This window comes from Squalius cephalus (assembly GCF_949319135.1).
Source record: "Squalius cephalus genome assembly, chromosome: 16".
NCBI classification, from domain to species: domain Eukaryota; kingdom Metazoa; phylum Chordata; class Actinopteri; order Cypriniformes; family Leuciscidae; genus Squalius; species Squalius cephalus.
The window spans coordinates 23,202,514-23,224,056 of record NC_137137.1 but is presented as its reverse complement, the minus strand read 5'-3'; the positions used below and the strand labels follow the sequence as shown (position 1 = coordinate 23,224,056).

The window sequence follows — 21,543 nt, the reverse complement described above, 5'->3', positions numbered from 1 at the left end:
TTAGTGTATGTTTATTGCATTATTATAGTGTTGTGTGTTACCCTGATGGTGTTGTACCTTTGTGTGTATGACTCTGTGTTTTATCATGGTGGTTATCAGTACATTTGATGCAGTAAATTAAATTGTCATATCATTTAATGAAATATACTGTTACAAATTGTAGTATATACAGGTACCAATATATCCCATATACTGGAAACAGTGTCATTGTAGTTTTTTACGTGGAGTTTCTGGCAACCACAGGTGTCGGTTTTTAGTGTAAACACAATATTTGTGTACTCCATATTGCAAATCTTCCGAAACCATATTATAATTTATGTGACAAATACAACAAAATTGTATTTGTTATTCACTCACAAATAGAGATTCAGCTAAGGGAAACACTTAATGAATAACTAAACTTTAAAATCTATCCGTCCGTCAACGTTTTTGTATGGCCACAACACTTGAACTTTTTGTGTTTCACCTCAGAAACAAGTCATTTGGGTTTGGAAAAATCATAAAAGTGAATAACAATTTTTGGGTGAACTGTCCCTTTAAGAGATCCACTGGCAGTGGCAAAACTAGGATAACCGCTCGTATTGATTAATTGATCTGTAACTCCCATGGTTTGCTTGCTGGCATCATTCTTTCTCTTTTTATAATTCGCAGTGTCTTCCCTGACATTTCTTGTATCGACACCATCCCTGAATTTTATATAGCTCTACAGTCATCAGCTGTACACACAAACACACACACCAGTGTTTCATCAGGCATCACAGTCTCAAGGCGAACTCTCTTTTATCTCCATACTGAGTCTTTAATTGCCAGTCTTTAATGTACGGTACATGTGTAGGAACACAAATAAGCAACAATTTTTTTTTTTTTTTAGGCTATTTTCCAAATGCCTGGGAGAAGGAACAGGATCAATTATATGAGCCAGACTTGATCTAGCATTGCCAATTTGAGAACAATAGCTTGACATAACTGCAAACACAAACTAACCAATAGGCTAGTGAATGTGAATGCCACTACAAACAAACTACAGAATTATAAAATATAAAAAATTGTCATATATATCATCATAATCTCATTCATAAAACTGTCACAATCTCAAATATTAACTTTGACTCTAACTTAGCCTCTGAGGTTGTGTAAAACACCAAGACAGCACATTCACCTCAAAAAATTATGAAATCAAGTCATACAGAAGAGAAGCGTCTAAGATATTGATATACATGGAAACAGCTGTGACATTGGGGACAGGCACTTTTTTAGATGCTCATGCTTTAGTGATGCCATGGCCTCAATAAAAACCAAAGGAACACTGAGCAAAATGAGGTCATTGTGGGCTTAGGTAGGGGAGAGTGGGAGGGTGAAGGAGGGGTGCGTGTATCTGGGCCTGACTGTTGGCAGGCCTCAGTGTTGGCAGGCCTCTGTCTCACTGTCAGTCAGGCAACTTAATACAGCTGCCACTAAATAAGCCCCATTATGCACCAAACACATATGTGGCTGCTTTAAATGAATAACATACGTACTGTAAAGTACTTTTAACCAAAAACATTAAATAGTACAAAACTCCATGGAGCTTCATTAATATAGAAAGTTTGTGAATTCCCAATTACAAATACTGTTCAATAGATATTTTGAACATATTACTACAATTTAAAATAGCTTTTTTTCTGTTTATATTTTAAAATGTAATTTATTCCTGTGGAGGCAAAGCTGAATTTTCAGCATCATTACTCCAGTCTTCAGCGTCACAGGATCCTTCAGAAATCATTCAAATTTGCAGATTTGGTGCTCAAGAAATATTTCTTATTATTATGCATGTTGAAAATAGTTGTGCTGCTTAATATTTTTGAATTATATTTGAAATAGAAATATTTTATGAAACTGTAAATGTCTTTAAAATTTGTTGCATCCTAGCTGAATAACAGTATTACTATTAATTGCTTATTTAAAAAAACAATAGTGAACAATAGTGAAAGAATTTTACAACAACGATTTAAACAAGGAATGGGTTGAAGACACCCAAAATAATAGAGCTATGCACAAGTACACCAACTCAATCTGAGTTAAAGGGAGGGTAGGCAATGTTTTTCATACACACTTCTTATTATACTGGTTGACACTCTCTTCACATCCTGATAGCAATCAATAATAGAAGTGGTCTAAATATTGAATAGTTAACATATATCTTCTGTGGAAGTCTCAGGACCAAAAAATCCCTGCATTCGTCCGACACGTCATCAGCGCATTTCATGAGGTTATGCAGAGTTGAAGACACACGGTCACCGAGCGTGCAAACAGCAGCCACCTTTCATGGTTCCTCCTGAACCAAAACAATGAGCTTATGCTGCTTTCATAACATCATAATTTCCGTAATTAAGAGATGGCAACCCGTGACGTTCCACTCAGAGCTGTTCACATGCTCAGACTCGGATTTATGTGTTTCTACGTCAACACTATCAATGCCAAAATACATAAAGTAATTTAACACAGTCTCTTTGCAGACTCTGCTGTGTGTGTTCATGTGTTTTGGAGAAAGCAAGATTTGGAGAGCGCTCTGAAGGGAGGGTGGGATCTTATGCTTTCAAAGCTAGCTAGCTTGCTATTGCTAGCCTCTATGAAGCTGCACACTCTAGCTTTAAAGTCTTTGTTAATTATTACTGAACATGTTAACACTTTGGGGGTGACACATCACAGCATCTCACCTGGACCCTGAACACCACATCATTTCCTGCACTGACTGAAAAGAGCAAGTCTCCCCCCCACCCATCTTCACCACATTCTACAGGGCCACCATTCAGAGTTTGCTGACCAGCTGCATCACTGTCTTCTTTATGATGTAGAAATGGCTAAAACATGCCAATGATAATGGCAATTTGATGAGGATGTTTCTGATTGGGAGACTCAACAGGATAATACATATGTCTACATGTGTACATACACTACAGACTCACCTTGCACGGAGTTGTGCTGTTTTCCCTGAATGTCTCTTTTTGCACCACTGCACTATGTGTTGTTACAAGTGAAATTCAAATGATATGCCCAGGGTATATGTACAGTTTATGTAAACTATTTGTATAGATTGTGATTATGTATATGTATAGTTAGATTAAGTATATGTGTAGTTAGTATTTGTGTATAGTTAGATTATATATAGTAAAATTATGTTTTTCAATAGATTATCTATGTGTAGGTTTATACTTGTTTATTTGTTTATACTTCAACTTTTTATATGTTTATATTTGTAGCACCGCGGTCCTGTGAGGACCGACATTTTGTTCCACTGTAAGTGTTTACATATAGCAGAAAGACAATAAGCGCCTTTTTTTAACGATCTAAGCACATGGTCTAAAGCGCACGGCGCAAGTGCACTTAGGGCGTGTCCGAATCCACTTTTGCTGGTTTAACGACGGGAAAAATGGTCAGCGTGCCCGGCGCATGGTCTAAAAGGGTTGTCCCTATTCTCATGAGTAATGGGTGTGTTTTGGGCGTAATGTGAAATAAACCAATCAGAGTCTCATCTCCCATTCCCTTTAAAATCAGTTGCGCTCGCACCATGGTGGATTCGCTATTTACATTGCAGAATTTGCAAACGGAAAAACTGAAAGCTTCTCTAGCGAGGAAACATATTTGCTTGTGCGTTAAAGGTTAAAGCGTGCAAGCAGACCATCTATGGGACAAAGTGTACGCACACTGTGGACCCGCCTATAGGCGCATATTACTAACGCATTCTTTAAATAACAAAAAAAAAACATTTCGCTATTGACTTTAGTCCAGGTTTCAGGTCCTCGTTTTCAGACCAGCCTGCCCATGGGCGCACAAATGGGCGCAAATGCATTTTCTATTTAAACAATGCATTAAATGCATTAAATTCATTGTGCATTTGCAGGATATTGCATGGTGTTGGTCCATTACAAATACTCACCTTTGACATTTTCCACATCCTGAGAGGCGATAACAAATCCAAAGCCTTCGCCTGGCTTCCTCTTCAGCTCCACCTCATAGCCCCGCAGCACAGGCTGTTCTTTCTGCTCTGTTCTTACTCTGGGACTGAGCACCGTCCCTCCTTCTTCCAAACTCATCCAATCACGTGGCTCAAGCGTGAGAGTGACAGGTACAGAATCCAGGAAGCTGGTGCTCTGGACCAATGAGGAGCGCACCAGCGCTGGAGAGGGTGGAGTGAGAGAGTTACGCGATAATGGCACAGAGTCAATAAGAGGGACTTCTGAGTCAGAGGCGGACCGAGGAGGGGGAGGAGTTAGTCGCCGCACAGAATTAGGGGAATTGGAGAAATGTGAGGTGCCTACAACGAAAGGACAGAATTATTAATATTTGATGAATGAGGATGAAGACTACACAATTGTTATGGATTTTCAGCAATCTAAAAATCCCACTTTATTTAAAAAAAATTGTACAAACAGTAGGGTTTAAAGTCTGAAAGTTGAATTGAAAAATTAACATAAACATCTGAATGTCTATTTATTTGGTTTGCATCCTGACAGCATGACTCGAGCTGCATGAAATCCAAAAGTTTGAGCAAACTTTTATGCATGATGCAGGTATGCATGATATATCAGTATTGGCCGATACACGTGGCTCTTAAATAAAATAAAGGTAAAGGTATTTTATCTATAGCAGACAAGCTTTGTATGTCTTCATTATAAAATAAAATGAAATAACAGAGCCCATAAGGTTTTTATTCATCCAATATATATTCAAAATATAAATAACTGGTAGTGGCAACAATTTCTACATCACATCTACTGAGGATAGTGTTATGGAGAATTATTTGAAAATATTCCAAATTTATCACATGATTAGTGACCTATAAATAGTGCAGAATCTAAACTATTTCTTAGACATTTTACATCATTCTTAATCTTAAAGCTTTGTTTATTTGAAATTATAAATGGGGGAAAAATTATATTTTCAATGTGAACACTGTAATGTAATGAGTGAACATATAACTTACCCCCTCTGTAAACCAGAAGAATAACCTCCCCTTTTTTAGTGTGTTCTTGCAAGATCCTTTGGACCTTGAATAATAAACAAAAAGAATATATATATATATATATATATATAATAACTGTACACCATTACAACAACAACAAAAAAGCTGAATATCATCAGTTCTTTTTCTACCTGTGCAAAGCTGAGACTTTGTACATCTGCTCCATTGATCTTCACAATGGCATCTCCAGACTGCAGCCCATTACACTGTCTGTGGTCCCAGACTTTCTTCACAAGAGTCTGCCTGCCTCCATGACCTCCTGCCGTCACACTGAACCCCATATTGCTGCCTCTCTCGCATTTAGCCAAGGCAACAGGGACTAATTCCCCACTTCCCGCCATTCCTCCAACTCCACTGCCAATCACAGCGCTCATGGCTCCAGGTGAAGGAATGCTGTTCGGGCTGCCGCTGCTGGCACTGGCTGTGCCGTTGAAGGTGAAGTAAGGCCCGTCTGAATGGGCGCTGCTAGGTGGGGTTAGCAGTGTATTTTGGGGTTTACGGAGATGGGAGTAGCGCCTTCCTCCTCCAGGAGAGTAAGGGACGGGACCCGGACTTAGTTCTGTGTGGGGTAGGGGCAATCGAGATATGGGCGGTGGAGTACTTGATGAAAGGTCACTCTCAGAAGATTTGAAGGAGTACTGGCGGAGAGGTGGCGGAGTGGAGAGAGAGTTGTTGTTGTGGTTACGGATAAACGAGGCCCTGTGAAGATAAAAAGAGAAAGATCATGTGGTCAGGCAAAGCAACTCAGACATAATGTATCATAATCAGGGTTGGTAGGAACAGACTACATGTAACAGCAAAAATATGAGTAACTGTATTCAGTTACAGTAACAACTTAAATGCTGGAAATCAGTTAGATTCAAACAGTATTTAGATTTAACAGCATTGAAACTCTCTTATGATGTGTATTACATTCCTCCGAGTAGACAGAGGGCGCTGTCAAGAACAAAAACTGAAGTCATTGAGAAACTTCAAATTTCTGTTCACAACAAAAAGGCTTTGACAGATTAAACGTGTATCCAATAAAAACAAGATTATATTTGGTTTGGCAATATTTGGTTTGTCTATGTTTGTATGCATTGTTTCAAAAAAATGAGAAATATGATCAATTCTTTAGTCTTTAGCATTGCAAAGACAGCTACAAATAATGCATTTTCTACCTCATTCCATGAAAAGAATCCACCTATGATCAGTAAAAAAAAGTTGCTTTATACACTCATTGGGTTTTGAGTAAATTGAGAAGCAGACATAAGTTTAACTAGTGTAAATTATCATGTTATTATTTAGCTTTGTGCTAAGCTAAAGTGCTATTTCTAGTCCTTACATGCACCTGATACCAGACGCTATTACATGATAAAGTCTGGCAAGAAAAAATCTATTTCAGATCATAGATAGATTGATAATAATAATAAAAAGAAAATCTAGAGCCACAAATCAGCATATTAGAATGTTTTCTGAAGGATCCTATGACGCTGAATACTGGAGTAATGGATGCTAAAAATTCAGGTTTAACATCAAAGTATTAAATTACTTTTTGAAATATCTAAAAAGAAAACAACTTAAAAAGTAATTTTAAATTTTAATAATATTTCACAATATTACTGTTTTTACTGTATTTTTGATCTAATACGTGCAGCTTTGGTGAGCTTAAAAGCATTTTTCTAAATCTTCCCAACCCCAACCTTTTGAACAGTAATGTATGATGATTTAATACAAGGGTAATATTCCTAAAATTATTGATCAGTAAAAATCCTTAAAATAAAATAAAAGTACAGTTAAGAATTAGTGGCAGATTTTTTTCACTTGTTTATACTTAAAACAAGTAAAATAACCAATTTAACAAAGTATGTTACAAATTACATTTTACAGCATGTATTCTATAATCTAACCCTGATCATAGCAGTGACAATATAACATAAAAAATCCTTTCACCTATGTGATCCAATCGCGGACACCACCTCACTGTCACTCTGGCTGGCTAGTTCTGCACTCTGTAACCTCCTTATGCTTCTTGCAGTGCGTGGCGGTCTCAGGAATCCACTCCCATACCCATTAGAGTACTGGTATGATGATGGAGGTCTTTGAGGTGAAGCGATTGGAGGTGAATTACCATTAGCATCCAGACTGAACCTTGATGCCCGTACTCTGAGATTCCTTGAGGATCCCCTCTCAAATTCAGACCACATGGGACCGTTGTGGTTGAGGTGTAGCTGTGCGTATGGGAGAGGAGCCTGGGCTTGGGGTTGGGTGGTGGTTGGTGGAGGTAGATGTAGAGACTGGTCTTGGGAAGCGGTTAGCCTAGAACTGGGCATCTTCGGGCAGCCGTCAGAGTTATAGAGCATAGGGTAGCCCCTTCGGACTACAACATCCACAGTATGACCCACCGGTATGGCTTTTAACATTTCCACTACCTCTTTGTGAAAGAAGCCGAGCACACAGGTATCATTGATGTACACCAGAATGTCCGCTGGAAAAAAGGCAAGAGATGGAACGTGTTAAATTGCATGCAATTCATAATATGAAAGTTCAACCTAAGTTCAAAACTATTTAACTAAATAAGACAGAGAGTTGGGAGCCCAAGGCTCATCGATGCAAAAGGGCAACGGAGGCTATCCCGTCTGGTCCAAGCCAACAGAAGATCTACTATGGCAAAAAATGTCATGATGGTTATGGGAGGAATGTGTCACAACACACTCTGCTGCATATGGGGCTGCGTAGCCAAAGACCAATCAGAGTGCCTATGATGACTCCTGTCCACCAACAAAAGTATCTACAATGGCCTCGTAACTGGACCTTGGAGCAGTGGAAGAAGATCGCCTGGTCCGATAAGTCCCGTTTTCTTTTACATCAGGTGGACGGCCGTGTACGTATGTGCCATTTACTTGGGGAAGAAATGGCGCCAGGATGAACTATGGAATGGCGGCAAGCCATTGGAGGGAGTGTGATGCTCTGGGCAATGTTTTGATGGGAAACCCCGGGTCCGGCCATTCATGTGGACGTAAATTTGACATGTGCCACCTACCTAAACATTGTTGTAGACCAGGCACACCCCTTCATGACAATGGTGTTCCCTGGTGGAATTGGCCTCTTTCAGCAGGATAATGCACCCTGCCACACTGCACACATTGTTAGGAATGGCTTGAGGAACATAATAAAGAGTTTAAGGTGTTGTTTAGGCCACCAAATTCCCCAGATCTCAATCCAGTTGAGCATCTGTGGGATGTGCAGGACCACCTTAAGATTGAACATACATATATTTCTATGTCTGCGTGTAATAGCGAAGTGAGAGAGAGCGTGTTCATAATTTCACATTTTACTTGTAAATGTGTGTCGGCAGTGAGTGATAGCTGGATTACTCCATGCAGGCCATTAGGATTAGAGGGAGATCGAGACTCTCATTCTACAGGATCACACAATCACAACAAAAATCCACAGTGGGACAGAAAGTGTAATATAGAGGAAAGAGAAAGAGAGCAGCAACCTATAGATAATACATAGTCCTCTACCGCAGTGGGCGGCTGAAGAGAGATGAGGTGTTACCTGTGTTAAGTGTTGAAGGTCCTCCGGGGGTGATGCTGTAAATCTGCAGGAACTCCCTCCGCCTGCTGCCTCCCACTATGTTGAAGCCGAAGCCCCGTGGACCCTTCACCAAACGAGTGTGAACCGAGAAGCCTCTCAATTCACCCGGCTGGTCTGTAAACTCTGCTACTACAAAGCACAAAACCAGAAAAAGAAGATGGTGAGAGGTTTAAATATGATGACAGACAGATTATTTAGGAAATTAGCCCATTAAGAGTAAAGAAAAGAAGCAATGATTAACATTACAGAAGATGAATGGTGAAAGGTAAAGAAAAATATGAAATTTTTCCAGAGACAAGTGAATCTAGCTTTTGTCCCGCTAGCTCAACATGATGCTAGCACTGCTAAGATCATGGGATCAAATCCAAGGGAACACACAAACTGACAAAAATGTATACCTTGAATGCACTGTAAGTAGCTTTGTAAGTCTGTAAGTGTCTGCCAAATGCATGAATTTGAAATGTCTGAAGGAAAAGAGAGGTAGAAGTACAGACAGAGGTAAGCATTTGCATGTTTGAGCACATACTGTTCAAGCGTATGTTAAACAGCAGATTCGCATGCAGCACTTTACAGCACAAAATGTAAAAACACAACCACCTAAAACAAACATGCAATTTTGAAGCTGTAATGACATCTTGTCTTTATAACCTAAAGTATTTACATTTATACCACTCTCTACAGTTAGCAATGATGTACTGCATCTTATAAACAGACTTCAAAGCAATAACTACACACTTTTAGTATTTTTTTCTTATTAAAAAAGCACTTAAGAGTATAATACTGGTATTTCAGATGATAATATAATTAAATATACAGTTTATAAAATAAATGTCTAAAATGATTTATCTGGTCAGAGGGTTATCATTTGCTTGTCATGACATAAGAATTCAATTAATGAAAAAATAACATAAAAGTAAACAATGTTACTTATTTCCAATGTTATTTCTAATCCAATCTAAAAAGGGTTTGTGTCTTCAGTTCTTTGTAATTTCATGGAAATAATGACCAGTACATTCTTCAAAATCTCATTTGTAATCACACATCATGTTATACAAGCCTAGATAACAGATACTTAACCTTAAATACTTAGAAAAAGATATTTTAAAAAGTTTGCATGTGCATTTTTTTGTTAGGTATCATATTTGATACATCAAGCCTTTATGACTCATATGATTTAGGAGAATTTGGATCTTATACCCGAGAAGAAAAAAACACATCAATCTTATTCAGTGACCCAAACTGAGCAAAAATATGCAATTTAGTGCATTTCTTGATATTTATATGGCTAAAAAGTAAGATGAAATTCTGATAGCTTATAATAAGATTTTCTGTATGACAGTATAGCAGATTACTTACATCATTCTATAACTCCTGATAATATGTTTTAGTAAGATTATTTTTAAATGCTCAGTTTCACGATCAAAGCTCTGCAGTTTTGATTGTGTGTGGGGGGGTGGGGGGTGGGGGGGTGCATTGAAATACAATGATGATTGACAGATGAACAAATTAACATTCCTCAAAAGCCTGATGCATCATATTTGATACTTACATTTTTATATGATATTTTAAAAAAAAGTATGAATAATCAAGTAAACCTAAGTAAATTATCATCTTGAGATACTACTAACAATATAGTTAGTAAGTTATTCTTACTTTTAATTTATAAAATCAGTATAGATTTTACAGCAGAAAGACACGTGTACTATGACCTAAAGAAGGGCATTTTTAGAAATATACTAAAAGGCATTTTACTTGCTAAATAGTATAATATCTTGCAAATAACTATCAATCAGATGACAGAGGTTTTCAGCTAAATTTTGATGCCTTAGAAAAATTGTGTATTAAATATGATACAGTAGGCTTATACTTGGGTTAAGAACATGTTAAATCTTCCATACATAGATATTACTACCTGAATGATCAACTGAAGAAATAACCAGATTGGGCCAACCTTACAAACATTTTTGAACAACTTTTTTAGAAAGGAAATATGTTTTGCTCATGGGTGATGTTTCATGCATGTTAAGCTTCAATGATGATTTAAAGTGCAAATGTTAACCGTTTGGCATAAAAATCACACTGTGACAGCCCTATATATAGACTTTTGTATACCCACCCAAAAGAGTTGTCAACCTCACTTCTTTTTTTATCAAACTGTCAAGCAAATATCCTAATGTAGGTGCATGAACATCTGTCTTTCAATCAGATCTATCGGTCAGATGCCCCCCAGCACCACAGGAAGTAGAGTATTTACAAGATAATAAAAACTCTAGATAAAAAAAGTGTGGACTAACACTTTTATACTGTGCATATACTAAATATTTATTGTTATTAATATCTAAAACTGTAACATGACTTAAACCCTAATGGAAACAATAGAATAGAATAGAATAGAATAGAATAGAATAGAATAGAATAGAATAGAATAGAATAGAACCTTACATTCTGACATACAGACATTCTCTCTGCTGTGAGTTCGGCGATTAAGCCAAGAGGATGGCTTTAGATGATGGCTGCAGGACAAACACATAACACAAGATGTCAGTGTTGTCATTTAAAACACCACTGTAGTGCATGACTGTAAGCAGTTCTACACAATTAAAATATCACACTTAAAATAATTGTGTTGCTAATAAATGTATGGCAAGTTTCTAATTGTATACATGACCTTGTTATATGGACTGCACAATGAAAAAGCAGCTAATCGTGTACTTGTGCATAGTTAAGATAGCAAAAAGTCTTACATTTTTAAATGGGGAGGACAAAATATTTCCATTTCTCTTAATGTCAAAATCCAATCAGACTCTACCACACTGTACTGCAAATTCATCTGTGTCTTGGTTGAAGCCAAATTATATAGATGTCAACCAGCACAGGTTGTGTGACATTCCCTCATCCTCAAAACCAAGATCAAAGATATGCAAGGTCAATGAAATATGACCCAAACTGCATTAAAACAAACAGATTTACATTTAAGAGACTTTTAGTAATATCAACAAACATATTTGGGTCACACTTTATATTAGGTGTCTTTAACTACTGTATACCTGCTACTATAGTTGCAATGTACTGAGTGTGTTCATGTTGTATTGCAAAACACTTTTTCTGCTTTTGAGCTGGGGTACAGGTAAAGTTCGGGACAGGTTTTGTGGTATGGTTAGGTTTAAGGGTGATATAAGAGGTAAGGGAATGGTCACTTGTGTAATATGAAGTAGAACCCAATTTTGGGGCCACTTGTAAGCAAAAACTGTTTTGGACCCCATTGTATAGACAAGAACAGAAGAAAAATTCTTCAAAACATCATCTTTTATGTTCTGCATTTTTGGATGAACTATCCCTTGATTCTATTGTAAAATCAGAGTCCTGAAGTAAAACAAGCTGTGTTTTTAGTGCTCTAAATCTTGTGGTCTATAGGGATTAACACAGTATAAATCATTCATAGTGATAATGTATCTTCTTACTCTTTGTAATAGGCATTCCCTGAGTCGCTGTACATCATCTCCCAGTTTTCCGACCCTGTCAACCGTGCTCCTCTACGAGGTCCGAGCCCATTCTCCAAGGCACTGCCATCTCCTCCACTTGAATTTCGTGATTGGCTGGGGGATGAAGTGGGGACGGGGGCACTGCTCGCCCCAAGCGAACCACCTAAAACACCAATGAAGAGAAAACAATACTTCTGAAATAACACGGCTTACTGAAACACAAAGACTATTCTGTCTGAGAGCTTCCATTTGAACATTCATTGAATTATTATTCATAGTCATTCTCTTTTCTATTTAGTACTAAATGGGTTTATTTCTCCTATTGGACACATGAAAGCAAGAACAGCAAAATGAAACTATTATTGTGCATTACCATTATATAGGTTTCTATTTATAGTTTGCTATTTACATTTTCATTATGTCACCTGAGTTAGTGTGTGTGTGTGTGTGTGTGTGTGTGTGTGTGTGTGTGTGTGTGTGTGTGTGTGTGTGTGTGTGTGTGGTTCAGGTACACCCTACGTTATGAGATAGTAAAAGACCCAAAAAGATAGTAATATCCGAAATCCTTTTCTTTTTTGGTCACAAACAGCTTATGTTCTTTTTTGGAAAACAGCTTATTAATCATACTAAGAGTTGTTTTCTGAAAATTTAAAAACGTGTAGTTTTAGGGGTAGTGTTAGGGGATAGGATATACAGTTTGTACAGTACAAAAATCATTATGTATATGGAATGTCCCCATAAAGCATTAAAACCCAACGTACGTGTCAGCTAAATGCATTTACCATACTATAACTGAACTGATCAAATAGTGTTTAATTCAGCAATTAGAAATGAACTCAGTAATTAGACAGAGAGCACATACTTTTTGAATTCAGGAGTTTAGCCACAAGTGTATAAAATTAAGCACCCATCCACACAGTCCGCATTTACAAACATTTGTGGAGAAAAGGGTCGTTCTGAAGAGCTCAATGAATTCAAGCGCGGTACTGTAATAGGCTGATACCCATCGCACCTTTGCGATAAGTCAGTTCATGAAATTTCATCCCTGCTAGATATTCCTTGGTCAACTGTAAGTGGTATTATTTGAAAGTGGAAGCATTTAGGAACAGCAGCCACTCAGCCATGAAGCAGAAGACCATGTAAAGTCACAGAGTAGGGTCACCGAGGTGCGCAAACTTCATCAACACTCTGCCGATTCCATAGCCGAAGAGTTCCAAACTTCCACTTGCATTAATACCAGCACAAAAACTGTGAGGCGGGAGCTTCATGGAATAGGTTTCCATGGCCGTGTATCTGCATGCAAGCCTCACATCACAAGTACAATGCCAAGCGTCGGATGAAGTGGTAAAGCATGGCACCACTGGACTCTGGAGCTGTGGAAACAAACGCTTCTCTGTTTGGCAGTCTGATGGGAGAGTCTGGGTTTGGCGGATACCATGCAGGAGAACGTCATCTATCTTGACTGCATTGTGCCAACTGTAAAGTTTGGTGGAGGAGGGATAAAGATTTGAGGCTGTTTTTCAGATGTTAGCTATAGGGCCCTTACTTCCGGTGAAGAAAAATCTTAATGCTTCAACATATCTAGATATTTGGGACAACGCTATGCTTCCATCTTTGTGCGAACAGTTTGGGGAAGGCTCTTTTCTATTCCAACATGACTGCGCCCCAGAGCACAAAGCAAGCTCCATAAAGACATGGTTGGATGAGTTTGGTGTGGAAGAACTTGACTGGCCCACAGAGAGCCATGACCTCAACCCCATCGAACACCCCTGGGATGAACCGGAACGGAGATTGCAAACCAGGCCTTCTCGTCCAACTTCAGTGTCTGACCTCACAAATGCTCTACTGAATGAAAGGGCAAAAAAAAAAAAAAAATCCCACAGAAACACTCAAAAATCTTGTGGAAAGCCTTCCCAGAAGAGTGGAAGCTGTTATAGATGCAAAGGGGGACCGACTCTTAGAATGCAATGTCATTGAAGTCCCTGTAGCTGCAATTTTACATGACAGCCATTGGCTCAGATCCTCAGCAAAGACCACGAGAACCAGACAAGTCCTCTGAACCTATGACCAGCTTGGTGTCCATACTGGTGTGATGAATCCAATCGTCAACCAAAGGAACTGGATGAAATATTTGAATGCTACCGATTCACAATCTAATTATGAATTATGCAGCCTGAATCATAATCACACCGTGTTCGTTCATTTGCACTGACACTATGGGATGACAACGGAACTGAGCTAGACGATGACATCACTGTTTTCTGCAGAACTGCTTTATAGATGAAATGAACTACTTTAATAATTGATGATCTTCACAACGGAACTGAATCAACACTGAACTGACTTCAGCTGAACAATGATATAATTTTCTTTTAGAGCTGCTGTACAGCCAAAATAAACTGTTTGCATCATTGAATCATTTTCATGTTATCACTGTAAAGCTGCTGTGAAACAATCTGTATTGTATAAAGCGCTATTGAAAATAAAGTTGACTTGACTTAATGGTCAGGTGTCGCGATACTTTTGTCCATATAGTGTATTTAACAACAACACTAACAGTGGTTTACTGTATCACTTTCTATTAATTTATTCAGTGTTTATCACTATATCAGTAATCAAGGGTATTCCATATATATACAATAGGAGGTTCACTATGGTGATTAAATGTGTTTGTCATTCCTTAAATAAAACTTTGTATAAATTTGATTAAGCTAAAAAGCAATACCAAGTTTTCCTCATTCTACATTCTAAAGGAAATCGCTTCAGTGTCAATTGTGAAATGTACTGTGCGCAGGGTCAGCATCTAAGAGACAGAGCGCTACATTGAATCCATAGAGGCAGATCGGTATGTTGATTGGCTTCAATGTCATGCTTTGATCGATGCCTCTGTCATCTATGCCACTGCCCATGGGGTGAAGACACCAGGGCCTGACAAAAGTGCACAGACAAACAAAACCCAAGTGAACTTATGAAAGAGTTGACTGGACAGTTTTGTCGGCTTGTAGTCTGAACTCTGAAATGTCTTCTGACATTTATTGTTGCTTCATACTAGCATAAGTAGTGATGCACTGAAATGCATTGTTCACTGAAACACCAAAACTGAAAACCAAACATACATTTTGGGTAATAACTTTCAGGTAATTGGATAATTGTATGCTGGTCAGGGTGTTGTGTTGTCTGGTGATAAATTAAAGGAACACGCAGATTTTTGGGGACTTTAGCTTATTCACCGTATCCCTCAGAGTTAGATAAGTCCATACATACCCCTCTCATCTCCGTGCTTGTCGTAACTCTGTCTGACACACCCACCGCTAGCCTAGCTTAGCACAAAGACTGGAGGTAAACGGCTCCAGCTAGCATACTGCTCCCAATAAGTGACAAAATAACGCCAACATTTTCCTATTTACATGTTGTGATTTGTATAGTCACAGCGTGTACAAATAACAAGGTCACATGAGACACAGTCATCTTCTACCCGTATACATACTGGGGACTATATTCTCAGAAGGCGAAGCACTGCTACTTGGGCAGAGTGATTTGCTCACAGCACCTGAGAAGCCCTGTAGTGAGGAGCAGAGAGTTCGCTCAGAGCTGGAGTAAATCACTCCGCAGAGTGACTTTTCGCATTCAAGACTTGGAAGTAAACGTCCACTGCTATAATTGCGTAACAGTTTTGCACAAAAAAAAAAATGTATTCATATTAAATTCATTTTTTTATTCATGACCCCTTTAAAGTTAATATAGTTTTTAAAAAAATCTATTTGTCATTACAAAATATAGTTCAATACACGACATACAAGTTTTAAATAGAAATTCCATTAAAGTATATTTTACTTATATGAAAGTATATTAATGTATATAAATGTCAGTACACTTTAACCATATTTCAATGACAATAGAAGTAATCATGAAATTACATTTCATGTATTTTAAATATTTAAATAACATGCAATTAAGTGTCCAAAACTTTATTATTTATAAATTTAGTTCACACTTAAGTATATTCTTTTAAAGTACATTATTTCCGTAACAACTGCTCTTTTTAAAAGTGAGTTAAATTTTTTGTACATCTATAATGTGTAACCCACACCAACTTAAAAGCCATTGCCCGTATAGAACCGGCTTCACAGTCATCTAGAGAAAAAGCTGTTTGGCTGTAAACTGAACCTGTCTCTCATTCAACAACTCATTAATATAAAGACATCCTCTTATATCACTTGAAGTACCATATTGCTAGTATACAAATGAAGGATCCCCAGCTGGGACCTGAACATCTGCAACCTGCACTCTGTATTGAGGTAATTAGCATATTCCCACTAGAATCATAAGCCCAGCTGCAAACAAACACATTCACCCTTGGCTGTGGTGTCACATACACACACACTCTATCTGCTTTAACAGCACTGATGTTTAGCAGGAGGGGGATTTCACCATGAACTGACATACAGATGCTATTTTAGTAACCATGATGGATATGGCCATGAATTGTTTCATTTTTATACCATATATTACAGTATATTCAATATAGTTTATGTACAGGAGAAAAAAACCCCGTTATGGTTGATGTTTTGCAATATGTAATTAATTAGCAAAATGTAAATTATGCTTTTAACCAAAGTGACTTTCATTTAAAGTATACATTTATCTTACAATACAGAATTCCCTGGGAATTGAACCCATGACCTTGGCATTTGAAATTGAAATGTTACATTTACCTCTAAATGTAAAGTGTAAATCAAATTGTTAAATCTGCATCTAAAAGTTTACTCATCACACTCCTACATTTAATTTCAGAAGTGCACAAGTCTATTTGCATAAGCAGCATTGCATTGAGACTAACTTTTTAATCACAAAACAACCAGTGCTGAAATGTGGCACATAAACCTTTAAGATCGGACTGAAATTATGCGAAATATTGCAATATGTTTCATGCCTTGTGAAAAAGACGAACACTTTAGCATAACTTTAGGTTTTACAGTATACGTATTACAGAAACATATTATAGAAAAAATACACTTTAAAAGTATATACTTAAGTGTATCCTAAATGTTATGTTTTCAGACACTTAATTGCATGTTATATACAATTTTTTTTTTTTTTAAATATACGGTCTTTATTTACACTCAAGAGCCTTTTATTTAATTGATATTATCTGCAAGTATATACTTATAATATTTGAAGTACACTTCAAGTTCACATTAAATACAAGTGCACTTCTTTTTCACAAGGGATACAAACTATTTTATTAAAAAAATATATCAAAGAAATGTAATTACTTGTGATATGACCCGATTAAAGGTGGTTGAGGCATGCATTCTTGAAGTGGAGCATCACCATAAACTTGATCCCATATTTAGGGGTGGAATGGTGTTTTAAGGTAGCCTATACTATGTATCTTTTAGTGGTTAAAAAACAAAACTGCATGCATTTTGTGGATAAACATTGGTTGTGCTTTGGCTGTCTGTGACTGCGTGCAGATGAATAATGTTATCCTATACTGCTCATAAAACATTCACTACTAGGCTTAAGAGATATAACCAGTTTAGATGAAAGGATCTCAAGCGGATTAGCTGAAGACTGGCCATCTTAACGTCACTTTTACAACATTTCAAATCCATCAGTTCTCGCCATCTCCGAACAGCAATGCCAATGTTGATTCTCGTTTTATTACAAGCTCTGTACAGTTTTGTTTTAGCCAGTAAACTCTCCTCTCTTCAGTGTTTTTTTTCTTTTTTAAATGGGTTTCTTTTTTTAAAACTTTTCTCTATTTATGGACATGACGAGACACGTACGGGCGAGTGATGCATGTACGCAATTTCCAGTGAAAACCATCCAGTCACGTCTAAAATATAAACACTGCCATAGTGAATCAGGGTAAGATAAAAAGGGTAAGATTTTGGAAGAAGGATTGATTATGTATTGACAAAAAAAAGTTACATAGTGTACCTTTGTCACGATTACCTTGTCTCTGTTTTCATGGACTCTTATTTTGATATTATTTTGTCTTGTCTATGTTCATTTCCTGTTCCCTGTGTTTCCATTGCTGTTAGTTTCTATAGTTAACCTTGTTTGTAACCATGTCAACTAATCACCTTCACCTGTCTATCATTAGTCCCTTGTTGTCATCTAGTGTATTTAAACCCTCAGTCATTCTCTGTTCAATGTCTTGTTATTGTTCCTTGTGTTTTAAATGTGATTTCATTGTTCATCTGCTTCAAGCCTCTTGAATCTGGATTATCAAGTCAAGCCAGAATACGTGACAACCTTTAAGATGCTGGAAAAGTCATAAAATAAAGCATACCCAGACAAACATAATCCTGGCAGTGGTGCCATCTTTTTCAAGGTGAGAGCATCCATGCCCTGTGAAGTATGTAGGTCAGAATAGTATCCTCTCAAATGTGTGGCTGGTGGGCAGATTGCAGTACACAGATGGTTTATAACTAGGATCTGAGCTGTCTCTCAAAGGTCTTTGCAACTAACAGTCTTAGGAATGCTGGTATTCTCATTTTGTTGCAAAAGAAACCGTGGCAACGCTATTTCTTCAGGGATTTCAGGGAGAACAGAGGCTGAGACTGATCCCATACTGACCTTTTGTTTGCTCTAAAAGCAACATTGATTGTACTTTGTCTATCTTCAAAACCCAACATATGTATACAAATCACATGTACTTCAATCTTGCATTTGAACCAGGGAAAAAAGACATTCAAATATCAAATCTGTGGGTTTAATAACAGGATAATCCTGTGTAATGATGTGACAAGCCTCTGTGATATATTGTGCTTTGTGCCCACACAGTCCCCTCAGATCCAAATGTCAGGGAAAGGTGGAAAAATAATAATAAAAGGACAAGAAAACCTGAAAAATAACAAGTCAGGCAGGTTTGTAAGCTTCTAAAGAAGAAAGAGAATATGTTAGAGTTGACATCAGAGTGGGATAACAGAGACTGAAAAAGCTGGCTGGTATTGTTTGCCTGGTAACTACTCTGCTGTCACTTTGAGCATGGAAGACAAGAGAAAAACTGGGATTTTTTGTGTCACAACAATTACAGCCACACTTTTGATCTTGTATGTATTAGCTTGATCCGATAACCTTTTTTTAGAATGGTATCGCTTATCAAAATTTAGATTTTTAAAATCAAAATGACAAAGAAATTGGCTATTTTGTGTTTGTTTAGCCCATATCATCATAGGTTAAAGGATTTGAGTCCATTCTGAAGTATAATAAGAGTACTTTATATTTCAGACCACAAATCACAGCATTCCGTAACTCAATCCAGGATCACCAGAATACAATGAAAACAGGGAGACTATGTGGTTTGATTCCTTAAAAAATAAGTTCTGTCCTTTAAATTTAATTTAAAAATAAAAAAGAATCGGCACACTGCCACTTCTGCTCCCAAGGATTTATCAAAATGAACAATGTTTCGACCCAAAGGTTCTTCGTCAGGCAAGCAACAATCATAGAAAGGTACAATTTATATCAGTGTGAACTAATTACCCAATCATCCAATACAATAACGACCTAATCAAACACAAATGTATGTGTGCAGTGTGCCGATTCTTGTTTATTTTGAGTTTGACGCCTCATTTGATCAAGCACCTGCCTAAAGTTTTTTTGGATGTGTGCACAATTTCTTTTTGAATTCTTTAAATTTAATTAAAAAAAATTAAATCATAAATTATATTGGTATATTGTCACGCAAGTTGCAATCTTGCATTCTGAATTGAATTAGATGAGATGTTTGTACCGAAAAGTGCACCTTTTGCATTTTCAGTGAGTTGTCCTCGCAGGCTTCACAAAAAACAACAACATAACACACACTCTCAGGTGTTCTCACAAGGATGAAAATGAAGTCAAAGGAGAGTTAAAAAAAGGTTTCTATAAACAAAATGGTTCTTTAATGATAACAAACTCAGGTAATCCACAACGGTTAACAGCGTGTGTAACATGCACACACAAACAACAACCGACAAACACAGAGTGAAGGTAAGGAACTTGAATACACAGTGATAATGAGGAGAGATGACGAACAGGTGTGATGATCTGATGAGTGTCCATGACAACTGATGAGTGGTGGGAAAATAAAACACATGTGAAGAATGAAAACAAACTGAAAGTCCATGAACGAGAAACTAAAGATGAAAAAGTCCAGATAACTGTGACCGGTGTGGTCCAATTAATTTTTTGTCCGATTGCAAATGACTCTTATGAGTTGGTCTTTGAATAGTTCAAAATGATTCAGGAATTTAAAAATTACTAGAGTGAATCAGCATGATGAATCCTTCACTCCCTCAATGAACTCACTAACTGAACTCCAAGTTAACGTTACTATAAGTAATGCTTAGAAATTCAGCAAGTTTTGCTTCAATGACTCATTCATATGACAAAAAAAGACAGAAACTTATCAAATCTGTTGGCCTACCACGGTTATTAGCCTACTACTACAGTGCTTCTATGACCAGAAATCAATCTGCACACATTTTTTGTATTGTCCACTTTGATTTTGAGAGAAAATGTAGAATCCTGTGGATTGGATTTAAATATAGTAAAACGAATAAATTTAAAGAGTATTGTACTCTCAAAATCAAATTTGCCAATATACTTCACGAACAAACAGAGAAGGGGCAGTGGATGCATATACTGTATGTCTATATGGATGTGAATGTATGTATATATGTATATCAATGGTCAAACCTGGTCCGTGACCATTTTAGAGAAATTTGACTGTGCATCTGCAACCTAGTCATTCACATGTATGAATATGTATATCTGCAATAGACATTAAAGGCATATTTCACCCAATAATGAACATTCTGTCATCATTTACTCACTATCAAGTAAACAAACAGTTGCTTTGACTTCCATAGACTTCCATTTTTTTCCATACTATGGAAGTCAATGGGGCCCATCAGCTTGAGGGTGAGTAAATGATGACAACATTTTCATTTTTGGGTGAATAAAAGTTCCCTTTAACAGATGATTTTCACAGCATTTAGTTTATCATTATTGTGATAATTCTGCATTTGGATATTACACATTGTGTTATACATAGAAACGCAAACCAGCGCATTCCCTTCTCTGAAGGTTATTTATAGCTCAGTGGTTTTCACAGTCATAGACTGTACAGTGATGTGACATTGATTTGTTATTGTAAGTGATAAACAGCACCATATTAACCTTTCCAAAATGGCGGACACGTCGACTTGTCTGGAGCCGTCGAATATGGCATCTACGTATACATATCTATGGGTGTATATAGGCATTCTTCCTACCTGATAGACCTGAGTCCTCCTCACTGTTGTCGCCCTCCTCGCCTGCCTTCTCCAGGTTGCTGAGGGACTTGCTACGGGTACGGAAGTTTCTCAGCAGGTTGCGGTGCTCCTGGTAGGTGATGGGAGGGCTTTCTGGACCGATGTGAACAGGACGAGGGGTTCCGTAGTAGTTCCCTAACCCAGGAAATATAAGAAGCGTGTCACTCAG

General features: G+C 37.4%; 1 protein-coding gene across 5 annotated transcripts in view; it reads right to left on the bottom strand.

Annotated features, from left to right (window-relative positions):
- Positions 1-21,543, bottom strand: part of magixb (MAGI family member, X-linked b) — a gene marked incomplete at its 5' end in the record, with an annotated part of 84,930 nt that overhangs the window by 21,155 nt on the left and 42,232 nt on the right. For all 5 annotated transcript variants that reach the window (XM_079896776.1, XM_079896774.1, XM_079896775.1 and 2 more), the window contains 8 exons: positions 3,917-4,294; positions 4,964-5,027; positions 5,134-5,701; positions 6,935-7,469; positions 8,543-8,710; positions 11,024-11,094; positions 12,043-12,226; positions 21,336-21,509. In XM_079896776.1, coding sequence (XP_079752902.1) covers positions 3,917-4,294; positions 4,964-5,027; positions 5,134-5,701; positions 6,935-7,469; positions 8,543-8,710; positions 11,024-11,094; positions 12,043-12,226; positions 21,336-21,509 — 2,142 coding nt within the window. The remainder of the gene's footprint in view (positions 1-3,916; positions 4,295-4,963; positions 5,028-5,133; positions 5,702-6,934; positions 7,470-8,542; positions 8,711-11,023; positions 11,095-12,042; positions 12,227-21,335; positions 21,510-21,543) is intronic.